This window comes from Rhinatrema bivittatum, chromosome 6 (genome assembly GCF_901001135.1).
Source record: "Rhinatrema bivittatum chromosome 6, aRhiBiv1.1, whole genome shotgun sequence".
NCBI lineage: Eukaryota > Metazoa > Chordata > Amphibia > Gymnophiona > Rhinatrematidae > Rhinatrema > Rhinatrema bivittatum.
Genome location: NC_042620.1, coordinates 196,021,935 through 196,039,139, shown reverse-complemented (window position 1 = coordinate 196,039,139; position 17,205 = coordinate 196,021,935). Strand labels below are relative to the sequence as shown.

The window sequence follows — 17,205 nt, the reverse complement described above, 5'->3', positions numbered from 1 at the left end:
TGAGTTTTGACAGTCTGTAATTTGTAAGCCAGTCAACATGCAAGAGTATGCTATACAGTCTGCTAGCCAAGGTTTGTCAACTGATCTTCTCAATATATTGGGATCAAAGGACATGAACAGTAGAGATGCTTGATGGTCCAAGTATTGGAGAGCCCTTTCTCCTTTGTGCGCATTTGGTTTTGAAAAGACAGTAGGTAACAATAGCTTGGTTGATGTGGAAAGTGGGCACCACTTTCAGAAGGAATTTAGGCTGAATATGAAGAGCTGATCCCACTGGCTTCAGAGGGCCCACTGAAGGCCCAGCCATGTACAGACAAATTAGAGAACTATATGTACCACTACAACCATATATTTGAGGATGAGGACAAACTATGCTGATGCTCAGACTTGGGGAAGATCTTAGAAAGCCCACCAGCAATGTGGCTCTTGACAGGCAGAATCTCTTTTCCTGAAGCAAGTCTATTCATTGTTCTTGGAGAAATTGACCAGGAAATCCAGGGAATGGAGAAGTCTAATTATTGTCTCAAGGAACTCTAGAACTTCCATCCGAAATGGTTCTGTTGAAAACCAATCATCCAGGTACAAGAATACACAGATTCCATGATAATGAAGCTATGCAACCACTACTGCAAGGCATTTTATGATCACTCTCAGGGGCCACTGAGAGACCAAAAGAAGAACCTTGCCTTGGAAATGCATATCATCAAAAACCTGAGGAACTTCCAAAAGGTGGAGTTAATGTGAATGCATGCATCCAGTCACTCAGTTGAATTTATGGGAAGAATTTTCTGGAGGGAGTTCATAAGAACATAAGAAATTGTCATGTGGGTCAGACCAAGGGTCCATCAAGCCCAGCATCCTGTTTCCAACAGAGGCCAAACCAGGCCACAAGAACCTGGCAATTACCCAAACACTAAGAAGATCCCATGCTACTGATGCAATTAATAGCAGTGGCTATTCCCTAAGTAAACTTGATTAATAGCAGTTAATGGACTTCTCCTCCAAGAACTTATCCAAACCTTTCTTGAACACAGCTACACTAAGTACACTAACCACATCCTCGGGCAACAAATTCCAGAGCTTTATTGTGCATTGAGTGAAAAAGAATGGAGAAATTACTTACCTGATAATTTCGTTTTCCTTAGTGTAGACAGATGGACTCAGGACCAATGGGAATAGTGTGCTCCTGATAGCAGCTGGAGACAGATCAGATTTCAATCTGTCAACCCTAGTACATATACCCTGCAGGAAGCCCTGCTTTTCAGTATTCTCTTTGAAAAGCAATTGTGTATATATGTGTGACAGAACAACTTGAATAACTTGGTTAACTTGATTAAATTGAACTGGTTGATGTGGATATAGCTGGAGACCGCCAGTGCACTTCAACCAAGAAACACCGACACCTGGAAGGTATGGGTGTCCTAATTAGAGGGAAGCTTGGCTTACCCGTGTTTGTCTTGCTCTCGGGGAAATGTCACCCGAGGTTTCCGTGATTGTTGGCAGCCATGGGCGGGATGCCGAGTCCATCTGTCTACACTAAGGAAAACGAAATTATCAGGTAAGTAATTTCTCCATTTCCTAGCAAGTAGCAGATGGACTCAGGACCAATGGGATGTACAAAAGCTACTCCCAAACCGGGTGGAAGGCTGCCCGTGGACCACTTAGTACTGCTCTTGCGAATGCTGTGTCCTCCCGAGCCTGAACATCCAGGCGGTAGAACCTAGAGAAGGTATGAATGGAGGACCATGTCACCGCCCAACAGATCTCGGCAGGTGATAGCATCTTGGTTTCAGCCCAGGACACTGCCTGGGCTCTAGTGGAATGGGCCTTGACTTGTAGAGGTGGAGGCTTGCCTGCCTCTACGTAGGCAGTCTTGATAACTTCTTTGATCCAGCGGGCTATGGTTGCCCATGAGGACACTTCCCCTTGTTTCTTCCTGCTGTGAAGGATGAAGAGGTGGTCCGTCTTTCGTATGGATTCCGATCTTTCCAGATATCGGACTAGGAATCTGCCGACATTAAGATGGCGATGGCAGCAAGATGGTTTGGTTTAGATGGAAGTGAGAAACCACTTTTGGGAGGAAGGAGGGGACCATGCGTAGCTGTATGGATCCTGGTGTGAACCTGAGGAAGGGTTCTCGACAGGACAGTGCTTGAAGCTCGGAGATGCGACGGGCCAAACAGACTGCCACTAGAAATGCAGTCTTCGATGTTAGTAGTCTGAGGGACAGACCGCTGGTGGGTCTGAAGGAGGCTTCTTTTTTTTTTTTTTTTAATTTTTAATTTATTGCATTTTAAAAATATACAAGTACAAACTTGACAGAAATTTCTCGAGTACAATTATGAATGAAAATAACAATTCAAATATTCCAAAGAAAAATATTTCTAATAATACTCGATCTTAATAAAGGAAAAGGTGGGAGAGCGGAAACAAGGAGCGTTCTGAGTTAGGATTTAAGCAACAGGCACAAAGATAGACATCCTGAAAATCCTCCACCTTCTTATTCACAATTCACCAAGTAGTAAGCATTATTGGGGGTTGGTATGAGAGTCCAGGAAGTCTCTTAATTGTACAGGTTAGGAGGCTTCTACTAGGAAGTATAGGACTAGATTGAGATTCCATAAAGGTACCGGCCACTTTAGGGGTGGTCGGATCTGTTTGACCCCTTTCAGGAAGTGGGAGACGTCCGGGTGAGAGACTAGGCTGCAGCCCCCCACTTTGGCTCTATAGCAGGCCAACGCGGCCACCTGCACCTTGATGGAGTTGAGAGACAACTCTTTCTGTAAGCCGTTCTGCAGGAATTCCAGAATCGTGGGAATCTTGACTGTCCGCGGGAGGATGTCACGGTCTTCACACCGGGCTTCGAATATTTTTCATATTCGTATGTAGGTTAGAGATGTGGAAAACTTGCGTACTCGGAGCAAAGTGTCAAACACTGCCCCCGAGTATCCGCTCTTCCTCATGCATGTCCTCTCAATTGCCAGACCGTAAGAGAGAATTGAGTTGGGTCTTCGTGGAGGATCGGGCCTTGTTGGAGCAAATTCCTGTGAGGAGGTAGAGGGAGAGGGCTCCCTGTCAGTAGTCTTCGCATGTCTGAGTACCACGGTCTTCTTGGCCAGTCCGGGGCCACTAGAAGTACTGGTCCCCTGTGGTGTTCTATCTTGCGGATGATTCCACCCAGTAGCGGCCATGGTGGGAAGACGTATAGCAGGTATTCCTGTGGCCAGGTCTGGACGAGAGCATCGATCCCTTGGGATTGTGATTCCCATCTGCGACTGAAGAAGTTGGGAACTTGGGCGTTTGACCGGCTTGCCAGGAGGTCCATGGCTGGTGTTCCCCAGCTGTTTACTATCAACTAGAAGGCTGTATGCGACAGCCTCCATTCCCCTGGGTCTAGACTTTCTCTGCTGAGGTAATCTGCAGTGACGTTATCTTTTCCCGTGATGTGGGCGGCTGAGATCTCTTGTAGGTTTGATTCCGCCCACGCCATTAGGGAATCTACTTCCAGGGACACCTGTTGTCTTCCTGGTTCCTCCCTGGCGGTTGATGTAGGCCACTGTTGTGGCACTGTCCAACATGACTATGACCGATTCGCCCTGGAGTCTGACTGAACCATAGGCAGGCTAGCCTGACTGCCCTTGCTTCTAGTCAGTTGATGTTCCATCCCGACTCTTCCTTGTCCCATTGCCCCTGGGTGGTCAGTTCCTGGCAGTGGGCTCCCCACCCTTGCAGGCTCGCATCTGTAGTGAGCAGGATCCAGGTCGGCGGGGATAGGCCTTACTCCCTTGCTCAGATGATCTTCTTTTAGCCACTATTGTAAGCTGGGTTCAAACTTCCTCTGGGAGCTGGAGGCGAACGGAGTAATTCTGGGACATCGTATTCCTTTGTGACAGTAGGGAACGCTATGGGGGGGGTCGCATGTGAGCTCTCGCCCATGGGACCACTTCCAGTGTGGATGTCATAAGACCTAGGACTTGGAGCTAGTCCCACACCTTGGGGTGAAGACTACTTAATAGGTTTTGCAATTGGTTCATCTGTTTTGTTCTCCTTGTAGGAGTCAGAATGACCTTGTCTTGTCTGGTGTCAAACCGGACTCCCAGGTATTCTAGAGATTGGGAGGTCTGCAGACAGCTCTTGAATGTGTTGACCACCCACCCGAGGTTCTCCAGTAGAGTTTTGACTCTGGTGGTCGCCTGATGGCTTTCCTCTGGGGATTTTGCCCTGATCAGCCAATCGTCCAGATATGGGGGTACGAGGATTTCTTCTTTCCTCAGTGTCGCCGCCACTACAATCATGATTTTGGTGAACGTTCGGGATGCTGTGGCTAACCCGAAGGGTAGTGCCCGGAACTGGTAGTGGTGGTCCAGGATTGCGAAGCGTAAAAACCCTGATGCTTGTGATGGATCGGGATGTGTAGGTAGGCTTCTGACAGATCCAGGGATGTGAGAAATTCTCCCGGCTGTATCGCCCTTATGACCGAGCACAGGGTTTCCATGCGGAAGCGAGTTACCCTCAGGTGGCGGTTGACGGACTTTAGGTCCAGGATGGGCCAGAACATACCATCTTTCTTGGGAACAATAAAATAGATGGAATAGTGCCCGTATTTTCTTGTTGCGTGGGCACCGGCGTTATGGCCTTTAAGTCGAGCAATTTGGTCAGTGTAGATTCCACTGCCACCCTCTTGAAAGGGTTGTGGCAGGGAGATTCACAAACTTGTCCGGAGGGATGTTGTGGAAGTCCAGATAATATCCCTCTCGAATGATAGTTAGGACCCACTTGTCCGAAGTTATCTCGACCCATCTTTGGTAGAATAGAGCAAGCCTGCCCCCTATGGCTTCTTCCTGTGGATGGGTCGGCTGATCTTCATTGGAGGGTGAGGCTAGGGCCTGTACCAGCGCCGGCTCCCCTTTTGTTGTGTTTGTTCCGAAAGGACTGGCCCCTGCCTGCGGGGAAAGATGCTTGATATGTACTTCTGTACTGTTTGAAGCGCTGTGATCCCCCACCCTTAGATGTTCGGGGGGAGGGGCGCTGGCTTCTCTTGTTCTTGTCCTCCGGTAGCCGCGGTACTGGGGATTCGCCCCATTTGTCGGCTAACTTCTCCAGGTTGCTTCCGAACAGGTGGTTTCCCTTAAAGGGCATTCTCGTGAGTCTCGTTTTGGACATCACGTCGGCTGACCAGCTTCGGAGCCAGAGTTGTCTTCTGGCTGCCACAACGGACAAAACTCCTCTGGCTGCGGTGCGCACCAGGTCAGAGGTCGCATCCATGAGGAATGATATGCTGGTTCTAGTGCTCAGACGGGTGTGGTGCGTACCTGGTCTTTGATAAGCAGGCACGTGTCACCACGGCACAGCAGGCCGCGATCTGTAGTGACATAGCTGAAACGTCGAATGACTTTTTAAGGATGGATTCGAGACGTCTGTTCTGGGCATCCTTGAGTGCCGCTCCTCCCTCGACTGGGATGGTAGTGTGCTTTGAGACGCACAGACCATGGCATCCACTTTAGGGAATGTCAGGTGGTCTTTGGCAGCGGGATCCAGGGGGTAGAGGGCTGCCAGGGTCTGCCCCCCCTTGAACGTGGCCTCCGGAGCCTCCCATTCCAGGTCAATCAGCTGTTGAACGGCCTGCTGCAAAGGGAAATGATGGGAGGCCTGACGGAGTCCCTCAAGGAGAGGGGTTCGTCTTCGGTTCCCCTGTGGCACTTGTGCCTGGGATAGCAAGCTCTTTCAGGCTGTGAACCACTAGGTCTGATAGTTCGTCTTTAGCGAAGAAACGCCTCATGGTTCGGTAAAGTTCCATTCCTGGAGGGATTTCCCCTTCCTCCAGGGAGTCTTGATCCTCATCCGAGGTGTCCGTGTCCCCAGAGTTGAGGCTTTGAGGTGGGAGGGGCACTTCTCTGAGCTTAGAGGGTCCTGGGATGTTCGGGTCCTCTGGGGCAGGCTGTGGCTGTCAACGGGGGCGCCGGTTGCATGTGGACAAAGGTATGTAGGCCTTTGAAGAATTCTACCCAGGAGAAAGATGCTGGGTCTAAATTGAGAGGCACCATGTCCCCGGGGAGCCCCGTTTGAAGGAAGCTTCTGCCGGGGGTAGCCAGATCTGGTGTACTGTCAGTGGATCCGGATCCCAGTGCTGTCTGGAGAGGACCTTGGCCTGGTTCACCCAGAGCCTCCTCACACTGTAGACACAGGGCCGTGCTGCGCAGCTCTGATGTGGCATGCTGGGCAGAGGCCCTGAGTATTTTTGTCCAGTGGTTTGTGTGTGTAGGATTGCAGAAAACTCTGGTTTGTGCGTTCAAGTGTACGCCGGGAGGCTTAGTTATGCACTCCGGGTGCGCCAAAGTTGTGTGTGTAGGTTGGATGCGCGTGCCGCTGTGCACATGGGTTTACTTATGCGCCCGGCACAGTTGTGTGGGGCTGTGCGCCCGGCGCCCTTGTGCGCATGCTGGTGTGTGCACAGCTCGCCTCTGTGCGCACAGATCGAATCGGCAGACAGGGCGGCGATCAAGTGGAAATGGCGATGGCGATCACATGAGCAATATGGCTATCACCTCGGAGGGTCTCCACGTGGGAGGACCCTCGTGTCTGTCCAGGGTCTAGCCCAGATAGGACTGATCAACCGGGTAGCACTGACGGCGGCTAGCAATCTGTGCGGTTATTCGAGCCTCGGAGACTGGAGACTTTTAGGAAGTTTTCTACCTTACCTTGTCTCTGCGTTTCCCGGTCTCGTCCCGGGCGGTCTCCGGCCACGGGGGGAGAGGGAAAAGTACCTTCACCGCTGTGCTCGAAGTTGCACCCGCTGCCTCTTAGCCTGGGGCTAAGTCCACGCCGGGAGCCGGCTGCCAGACCGAGGCCTACATCTGAGGGATCATGGAAATCACCTCAGGAATCTCGACTGGGGGGGAGGGGGGGGGCACCCATAGGTATCACCGCAGGAGAGCAGGGCTCGTCTGTAAAGGTAAGTTTTCTTCTTTGTTTTGGATTTCTTTGGTTAGAATACTTTAAACGCTGTGTAAGCGTGTATAGAGTCCCGAACTGCTCTGGAGGAGACAGAAAATACTGAAGAGCAGGGCTTCCTGCAGGGGTATATGTACTAGGGCTGACGTCAGATTGAAATCTGATCCGTCTCCAACTGCTATCAGGAGCACACTATACCCATTGGTCCTGAATCCATCTGCTACACGCTAGGACATTTTCTCCAATTAGTCTTAAATGTGCTACTTGCTAACTTCATGGAATGCCCCCTAGTCCTATTATTCGAAAGTGTAAATAACCGATTCATATCTACTTGTTTAAGAACTCTATCATATCCCCCCTCAGCCGTCTCTTCTCCAAGCTGAACAGCCCTAACCGTTTCATTTTGAACCTCTCGAGTCAATTCCTCTAGCCTCCACAAGTCCAGAATATGTCTCTAACCCACTCAGACGTTACCAGGCATATAATCCCTTGTCCATGCTCATGTGCTGGGACAAGCTCAATTATCTTATGTTGAAAGAGTGACTACCTCCAGCTGCAGCTGGGCAGATATTGAGATGGGGTGGTAGGAACTGAATATGGGTCAGAGGAGGACAAATCTAAGAAGAGCCATACGCCACAATTTTCAGGATCCACCACTTTGCTATGATACAAACTTACTCTTGAAAGAAGGATTGGATTCTTCCCCTCCCCCACCAAAAGCAGGCAGACCTCTAGGACATCAAAAACTGCTCCCAGTTTAAGCTGCAACTGTTGCTGGGCCTTCGGCTGAGGACTTTCCCTCTGCTGACCTCTAGTGGACAGCTGCTGCTGCTACCAAAGAGTAGACTGAGCTCCATGCTGACAAGGGCATAAGGGATGTAAAAAAAAAAAACAAAAACAAAAAAAAAAACGACATTTGTAGGAAAAGAACTACTGTCAGGCTGCAGCCAGCTAATCCCTCAGCTGCCAGTAATGACTGTAGGGTCATTGCCAGATGGTCATTCATATCTTCACAAAGGCCACTCGCATACATATTTCATTTTAAATATATTAACTTTTTTTGTGCGACAATTGTATATTTTGTTAATTTGTGCTTTGCTAACCTATCATTCATTGCCTTAATTATCTTTTTTAAGAAAGGTGATTAATTAAACAAAATTAACAATGCTAATCTTCAATCTCCTATGGAAGCAAATGAAGTCCTGGCTGTGGTGTCAAAAACTGTACACAAAGCAGGCGAAATGCTTCTCACACTCCTTTATGTTCAACGAAAGTCTGCATGTTCTGAGTGTCACGATTCCATCATTGACTTCAACTTTTACAAACATTCACTGAAATACTGCACTATGTACAGCTGATGAATCATGATCCAAGGGCTCACCATTGAATCTTTGAAGACTTTTCCCCCAAATATATCCAATGCCTTTGGATCTTTCCACCAAGGCATGTTAGAATGATCATAAGTGCACTTTGCAAGTTTCGACACCATTTCTACCACCAAAGAGCTGTGCACCAGCTGGACCACTCCAAAATCTGGGGAGACCTGGACCCCATATTTTAGTTCAAGTAAGACGACGTCTGCCTGCCACATCTTCATTTGCATGTCTGAATATATGCACTGAAATGACAGAGTCTACTGGAGATTGAAGAAACTGAAATCTGAATATATCTGCTCTTGGTCTTCCTCTTCAGAAGTGAATGGCCAATGTTCTCGCCAACTCATCCAAAACAATGTGAGTAGCAGAACTCCTTAGGAAGAGAGGTTTACTGAAGAAAGTCCAGTAGGGGAGCTGAAGGAATCGCTATGGATTTGTCATTCCCTCCGACCATGGAAGTACACTGAGCCATGATCCTGCTGGAGACTAAAGAGGGGACCTCCAATGGCCCAAGGGGGAAACATTTGGCAGAACCTCAGAATAAAGTGACCTTACTTCTTCCCCTTCTGATTCAAGAAGGTACTGCCCTGGAAGAGATGGATTATACTGTTTGGGGTGGGTGGAAGGAATGAAGAGGTTCCAATCTCCCTCTCTAGTTTTTAGGGTTTAAGGATGCAAATATATTCTTCGCTGGCTCAGACCAGCTGGGCTCCCACAGGCTGAGGGGATCTTTTGTGCTGGAGTTGGAGGAGATCCTTTTCAGAAACCCAGTCTATTCATTCTCACTAAGGATTGCAGATATCAGTAGCACTGCAATTATAGCTGTAGAAGCTGCTTGCTCAAATGCTCTACACATGGACCTCTTGCTGGCAGGTGCAACTTCTTTCTGCACTATAGCAGGACTCTTGTGCATCCATGTGAACTATTCCAAGCAAACAGCCATAGCAGAGTGCACCAAGGAGGTGCTCAGTGCCAAAGAAATGGATGGCAATCTGGTCTTCGTCAGATCCAGATTAAACAGATGGCTGGGCGCTGCAAGGATCTTCCATGCCATAAATGATGGCACTTATGATGAGGAGATAATATCCCACCTCAGGGTCAAGGACAGATCTACACCAGTGGAGCCCTGCACAAACAGTGCTGGTTTTTTCAGTGCTGAAGAATATGGCCCCTTATCCCTCACACCTCCTCAGCACCTTTCTCCATGCTTCAGTCAGCTCCTTAATCTTCTGCATCATGCTCAATCCCTGACATATGACAGATCTGAGAACTGGCGCCACAGAGGAAAATAATTTTGCTTTGACTTCTTGCACCATGAGTGTTGACACCTTGCGTTGAGAGAAACTGTTTTCTGCTGCACTCACACCGAGGCTGCAGGCTCATATTCAATTGCCTCCCACCGGGCCCCCATTTTCTTGGTGTACTGCCATTGTGCATTTGGGGACATCCTACTACAATTACAGCAGCTGGAAGTATCATAATTGGGGGTCCAGACAGCAACACCTAACAGAATGAGAATCTGTAATGGATATCCGGCACCTACAAATGGAGGCCTTAAAACTGCTAACGAGTCTTCTTGGCCTTAGGCTTTTCCTTTTGGGGGGGGGGGGGGGGGGGGGGGAGGGGAAAAAGGGAGAACTGAAAAAGTCTGGGGGCTGCCGAAGTAATGGCAAAAACAAAAAGGTACGCATCAGAATAAGGTCAAAGAATCAGCCCTAGCAAAATCTAAAGTAGCGAGACCGGGAACACCTTCATGCCATAGCCCGGACAGAGAAAAACCAAGTGGGATGAAGAGGCTGCATGCGTGAACTCTTGCGTATGCTTAGTAAACTTTTACTCATCTGAGAGATGGGTCCCATGGTTGATGAACTCTGATGACCTCATTTACATGTTATGGCTGATTCATATCCGCTTGTTGATGAAGAAATACAATTTTTTCTTTCAACTTCTTGGGATATGATTTATATAATGCTGTCTGAATTAATAAAATAGATTTAAGTTGCAATAATGCATGCAAACATTCATATGGGTTCAACCCACTTTTTCAAGAAAGTAAGCTATTCTTTCAACACACACACACACACACACATCTGGTCTTGGGTTATTCTATAATAGGCCGATGCAATACCATGTGCTGGCTGCAGGTGCAGGGCGATTGGATGCTTTTGGACGTGCGTTCATAACCCCTGATGCAAAACGAGGGTTAGCGTGTCCAAGGCTATTATCTATTCTCCCTGATGCCAAAAAAAAAAAGTGCACCCAACGTGCACATTTTTACTCACCAAAATTAACATCTGCCCTGATCAGGTGTTAAGTTTGGAGTAGCCCAAAAAGTGTACAGAAAAAGCAGAAAATACTGCTTTCCTGTACTTCCTCCGATTTAATATTGTGGTGATATTAAGTTGGAGGAGCTAAAAAAGAAGAATGCCCCGGGACAAAAAAAAAAAGGGGGGGGGCGCCAGCAGGTTAGGAAAAGGGACGCTCAATTAACGAGAGTCCATTTTCCTAACCTATGGCTGTGCACAGATTAAGAAAACGGATGCTCTAACATTGACAGTCACCTTTCCCAGGCATCTGCTGCACAGGAGGCACTAGGGTTGCACAATTTCCCCTAGTACCTCCCTTTTTGCCGCAGCAGCCCATTTGCATTTTGCATTGGGTGCCCTGGAGAGGTGGATCAGTACGAGTTAAGGGAGCAGGCGCTCATCATGAGCAGTTGTTTAATGTGGGCTGATATTGCATTGGCCTGTAAGTTAGCAGGTGCTGTTGACAGTGTCTTTTACTGTAAGACTGGTGCTGCATGCAGATTTGACTAAGAACTAGAAGATGAGTAGTGTGAGGTTACCCAACTGTTTGCAGCAATGGTCTTGAGATACACTCAGTGATATTTTACTATAAAGCACCTACAAATTTTTCACTGTGTATACCAATACCATTTCAAGAATAAGAGACAAAGGGTGTATCACCAACTGAGCAACTGGCTTAGCACTGCAGAATCTTTATAATTCAATAGTACTTTTCTTCCCTAGACTGGTAGCACAGTGTATGCCCCTGTTTTCAGTCATCTGCTCTCCTTTTACAGTCAGACTTTATGCCATGGGTTAGGAGTCAGATATTGCTAGAGCTCTTTTCTTGTTAATAGCTATCCAAATAGCAAAAAACTGCATTTACAGATGCACAATTCATTTGTGCTTTGTAATACATTCATACACACTGCTGGTGTCTTATTATATTAGTGTCCTTGCCCAGACATTGATTCACCAGAACTGTTTGCCTTGCTATAGGTACATCAAACACAAATGGTGACACCCCTAAATAAGAAATACCACCTATAGCATAAACTTATAATTGATAACAGATTCAATTTAAAAAGTGTAAAAGAATCAATATGTTAAAAGCCACAGGAAAGAAAATAGAATGGACTTTAAATCAGGGTAGACTGGGTGGTAACGATTTACTGCTCACAATCCTGGATTTGCCTAATCCAGTGGATACCACAGAATACTGAATAAAATAAAGTAGGATAGAAACAGTGAGCCAGCATGCCAAATGCAAGTTGTAACACAAGTAAACTGCATAGCTCTATACATAGTGGATGGGGTGGAAATAGGGGGCAAGAGATCAATCAATGACAATGTCAAGACTCAGCAGCCAGTTCGAACACCAGAGTGTTATCCCATTACTGCACAGTTTGCACAAAATGTTTCTAATATTATACCTGATACTGCTATGCTTTTTTGCAGGGTAAATACAGATTTCTACTAGGGCAAATCTGGAAACAGACTACAATGGGGATTATTTTCTCCAGGAGACTGAGAAACACCTTTTGAAATTTCACACAGAGGGCATGTCAATTCTGTTCCAGGGAAGTCACATACAGTGCCATTCAAAAAGTATTCAAACCTCTTCACTTTTTCCACATTGTTTCGTTACAGGTTTATTTTAAAATATGCATTTTTTCCCTCCTCAGACTACACAGTTCCCCATAATGAGAAAGCAAAATTAGATTTGTAGAAATTTGTGCAAACTAAAAAAGAAAAACAAAACATATGTAAATGTGATATTTCAGTTACATATTCAGAAGCATTACTCAGTACTTTGTTGAGGCACCTTTTGGAGGGATTACAGCCTCAAGTCTTCTTGGGTATGATGCTGAAATCTTGGCACACATGGATTTGTGTATTTTCTTCCATTCTTCTCTGCAGATCCTCTCAAGTTGTCTCTCTAGAGATGTTTGGGTTCAAGTCTCGGCCATTCAAGGACATTCACAGACTTGTGAAAAAGCCACTCCTGCACTGCCTTGGCTGTGTACTTAGGGTCATTGTCCTGTTGGAAGGCAAATCACCACCCATCTGAAGTCCAGAGTGCTCTGGAGCAGGTTTTCAATCAAGGATCTCTCTGTACTTTGCTCCATTCATCTTTTCCATGATCCTGGCCTGTCTCCCAGTTCCTGCAGCTGAAAAACATCCACACAGCATGATGCTGCCACCACCATGCTTCAGGGTAGGAATGGTATTTGTTAGGTAATGAGCAGTGCCTGGTTTCCTCCAGACATGACGATTGGCATTTGAGGCCAAAGTGTTCAATCTTTGTTTCATCAGACCAGAGAATCTTGTTTCTATTGCTCTGAGCAGAATTTAACTGCCTTTTGGCAAACTCCATGTGGGCTATCATGTGTCATTTTACTGAGACATGGCTTCCATCTGGCCCCTCTACCATAAAGGCCTGATTGGAGGAGTGCTGTAGAGATGTTTGTCCTTCTGGAAGGTTCTCCCCTCTCCACAGCTCTACCAGAGTGACCATCAGGTTCTTGATTACCTCCCTGACCAAGGCACTTCTCACCTGATTGCTCAGTTTTGGTGGGCAGCCAGCTCTAGGAAGAGTCTTAGTGGTGCTGAACTTGTTCCGTTTAAGAATGATGGAGGATACTGTGGTTCTTCAGGACCTTCAATGCTGCAGCAATTTTTTTACCCTTCCCCAGATCTGTACCTTGACTCAATCCTGTCCCAGAGGTCTACAGACAATTCTTTTGACTTCATGGCTTTAAGTTTGCTCTGACATGCACTGTCAACTATGGGAACTTATATAGACAGGTGTATGCTTTTCCAAATCATGTCCAATCAATTGAATTTATCACAGGTGGACTCCAATCAAGTTGGAGAAACAAGGATGATCAATGGAAACAGGATGCACCTGAGCTCAACTAAGTATCATAGCATAGAGTCTGAATACTTGTGTATATGTGATATTTCAGGGTTTTGTTTTTTTAATTAATTTGCAAAAATTTCAAAGAAACTGATTTCGCTTTGTCATTATGGGGTATTGTGTGTAGACTGAGGATGGAAAAAATGCATATTTGTTTTAGAATAAGGCTGTAACGTAACAAAATGTGGAAAAAGTGAAGGGGTCTGAATACTTTCTGAATGCACTGTAAACCTCAAGTCAAGAAATAATCAACTGAGAATGCATTTAAATATACTTAAGCTTGTGGGTTTTTTCTTTGTTTAATGAAATTTTTAAAGAAACTTACCGTCAGAGGGTGCAATTTTTCATCAAAAATATTCAAAGATCTTTCAGAGTCTCTGTAAAATAAGATGATATGGTTCACTAAAGGAAGCTTAATAGGATATTAATGTTCACAGTATAGTTTTTCTGTCATTTTTGGTATGTGCTCATAAGGGTTAGTTTTAAATGAATAATAGGAAGAGCTATTAAAAGTAAAAGCACAGAAAAGTACAAATGCATTGACAACACATGGTAGCACACACACAAAAGAGTGAATTAGTGCAAGTCTGAAACTGCTGAACAATAGGGCCAATCACCAAGTTTTCAAGGTAGAAGTCTTAACTGGTGCTTGTATTCACAAGTTTCAAACTTAGAACAGGGATCTCCTTCTGTGAACAGAATTGCTAGAGTTAATAGGTGAGTCTTTCTGATGAAAAAGCACTATTGTCAAATACTGGCCAATCTGATTAGCAGGAAAGAGCCCCAGATCCATGTGGTAGGAAAAGTGGGGGCATCAAAGAGCTAGTGGAAACTGCCACTTCCTCACTCTTAACTCTGGCCATATGCATGAAGTATATCTAGGGAGAGTTAATAATAAGCTCTACCAAAGCCACAGACCCATGCTTCCCGAGCCTGCAGATACCCAAAGTGCCATCACATCCAGGATACTCAGTCACAAAGAGAGAAAAGGCAAACTGGACACTGACATAAAATGACCATGAAACATACATACTTTGTATTACACTACAAGTGTACACTTCAACTTATTCTGAGTATAACATGACATAGTAAAGAATGCCCCAGACTGGAAGCTTCTGCAGACAGCAATACAAATCTAAGCGGAGGTACTATCTGGTAGAGTCAAATGCACCCAGTGATAAGTCACTTGCCCAAACAGTACAATACACCATACAGCACCAACATCTAACTATAGAGATATCAAACTCCATATATCTGAAAGATCTACATGCATGTTATAAGATGCCTAAAGTCCATGTCCTAAAACTTTCTGAATGTTACTTTCTACTCCAAACTTTGAACATATTCAGCAGAGTACAGTGACTACCTCGGAGGATACATACTTGTTTTACCTTTGTGCACATACAAAAATAAGACCAAGAATGTGAAAAGCTTGTAAAGATTCAAGATCCCCATTCCAAGTATTTTGAGTCATACTCCCTATTATGAGTTTAAAATTGCAGTATTAACTCAATTGTTGAAAACAACAAGTTGTTTCTCTCTACTCTACTTCTTTAGGTGTTTTTTCTAAACTCCCTTTCTATTTTGTGCTTAAAGTATTAGATATAAATGAGAGGGGGGGATTACACACTGTTGGGAAAATGTGTAAGCTTTTTACCACCACCACATCTGTTTTTAGACTCTCCTTAAAATGACTGTCATTCAGCTGTTTTACTCATGGAAATGGGCTGTTTTCTGGTCTGCAACCAAAATGCTTCCAAAATGAATGTAGTCAAACTTTACTAAATCTGGGTCACCGAGAATGAAAATGCTTAAAATTGATGATTGGTTTTAGTTTTTAAGATATGCTACTGAGTCAGTATATAAGACCTTTGACTTGGGAATTGTGGAGGATAAGTGAGTTAAGTAGGGAAAGGATCTCAAATTAAATCAGAAATGACTACTATACATCTTTGTTACCTCCCTTGTACACCAAGCTGGGTCTGATGAACTAAGGCAAGGCCATGAACAAAACTAACACGGCCTTCTGGTAAATTTCCAAGGCTAAGTGAAGCTAAGAAAAAGGAAGGTGTTTTTGTTGGCTCTCAGATTCATGAACTTCAAGATGATGCATTTAACCGTGCATTGTGTGGCAAGGAAAAGATGGCGTGGAAAGTCTTCCAGTTAAGTGATAAATGTTCATGGATACATGGCAGACAATTACAAAGAGTTGGGGAGGGGGGGGGGGGAAACCTCCTCAAGGCATACATGCAAGGGTGAAAATCCACCATTGCTCGCGATAGTTGAGGTGACTCATGACGCATTAACACTGCCAGTATTGAAGCGCCCATTGTTAAACATTGTCTTCAATCACACACATTTGATCAACTTCAGTGGACAGTATTGGAACAGGTGCACACAAGTATAAGAGGGGGGTGATGTCATGAGTCACCTCAACTATCACGAGCAATGGTGGATTTTCACCCTTGCAACAGAAACTCCAGCAGGTCTTAATGACAGCATCGAGTGGTCATTATTCTAGCTGCCGATTGGCTCATTCAATTCCTCCCTTTCTGATTGGTCTGTTGATATCTGAAGTATCTCTTTAAATAAAGCGCGGTTATTTAATGGCGGGTCCTGCTTAATTCTTAAAGCTGTGATCACGTTATAGCGTTATGCTTTGGGACAGACTTTAAAATGTATGCCTACAGCGCTGGTGACTTTTGGTCATTATCTTCAATGGTGAATATAAATTGCAATCAATTCTGTTTGATTTTCATCGTAGACACCGCTTTAACTTTGTACCCCTGAAGAAGTCCACGAAACACGGACGTGTCGGGTCTCTGCTGGTGTTACAGGAAAAAGCTGTCACCGTTCTACGCTGCGCATAAGGATAAGTGATCTGTCTTTATAATTAACGAATATAATATTTAAAAAATTGTAAAATATAAAATCCTGAATGTTGATACCGATGATTATAAATAAGGTCAGTTTGCGTTAAACCATTTTTCAGCACTTTGGTTAACGCCATTTTTGCGTTAAACCACCTCTCGATACTTTGGTTAACGCTGTACTTATTGACACTTTTGAAGTGAGCACTCTCATAGAAATTGTGGGAGGCTCGAATATCATATGAGGTATCACATTCTTACTAAACAGCTATTCATTTATGATGTTCATATGAATTTATTATTTTGATTACTACATCATATTTACACAGTTCCTATTTATATTTTAAGATGAAGGTCCTGGCATACCACGAATGGAGCGCGCCGTTCACAGTGAAAATGAAGGCCCCCGTGTGCTGCGGGCCGTGCTTCGCTCGCAGCCTAGAAGGCGGCCCTAGTGAGAGTGAATGTGTGTACAGAGGTGTGTGTGTGTGTGTGTGTGTGTGTGTGTGTGAAAGAGAGCGGGAGGAGAGGGGGAGAGAGCAGGAGCCTATATGAGGAGAATGTGAAGGAGTATGTATGTGTGAGAGACTGGGAGCTGGTGTGTACGAAAAAGGGATCGAGTGTATGTGAAGGTGCTAGCCTGTGTGAAGGGATTGTGTAAGTGTGAAAGAGAGCCTGGCTGAAGGGGTGCATGAGATTCACATAGGTAGCCTGTGTGACGGTGTATGTGTGAGACAGAAAGGGAGCTTGTGTGGATGTGTATGCAAGAGAGAAGGACCTTCTATGAGAGGATGTGTGTACGT

The 17,205-nt window shown here is 45.4% G+C and overlaps 1 protein-coding gene across 2 annotated transcripts in view; it reads right to left on the bottom strand.

Annotated features, from left to right (window-relative positions):
* Positions 1–17,205, bottom strand: part of CCNYL1 (cyclin Y like 1) — a 261,805-nt gene that overhangs the window by 94,601 nt on the left and 149,999 nt on the right. For both annotated transcript variants that reach the window (XM_029606368.1, XM_029606367.1), the window contains exon 6: positions 13,858–13,909. In XM_029606368.1, coding sequence (XP_029462228.1) covers positions 13,858–13,909 — 52 coding nt within the window. The remainder of the gene's footprint in view (positions 1–13,857; positions 13,910–17,205) is intronic.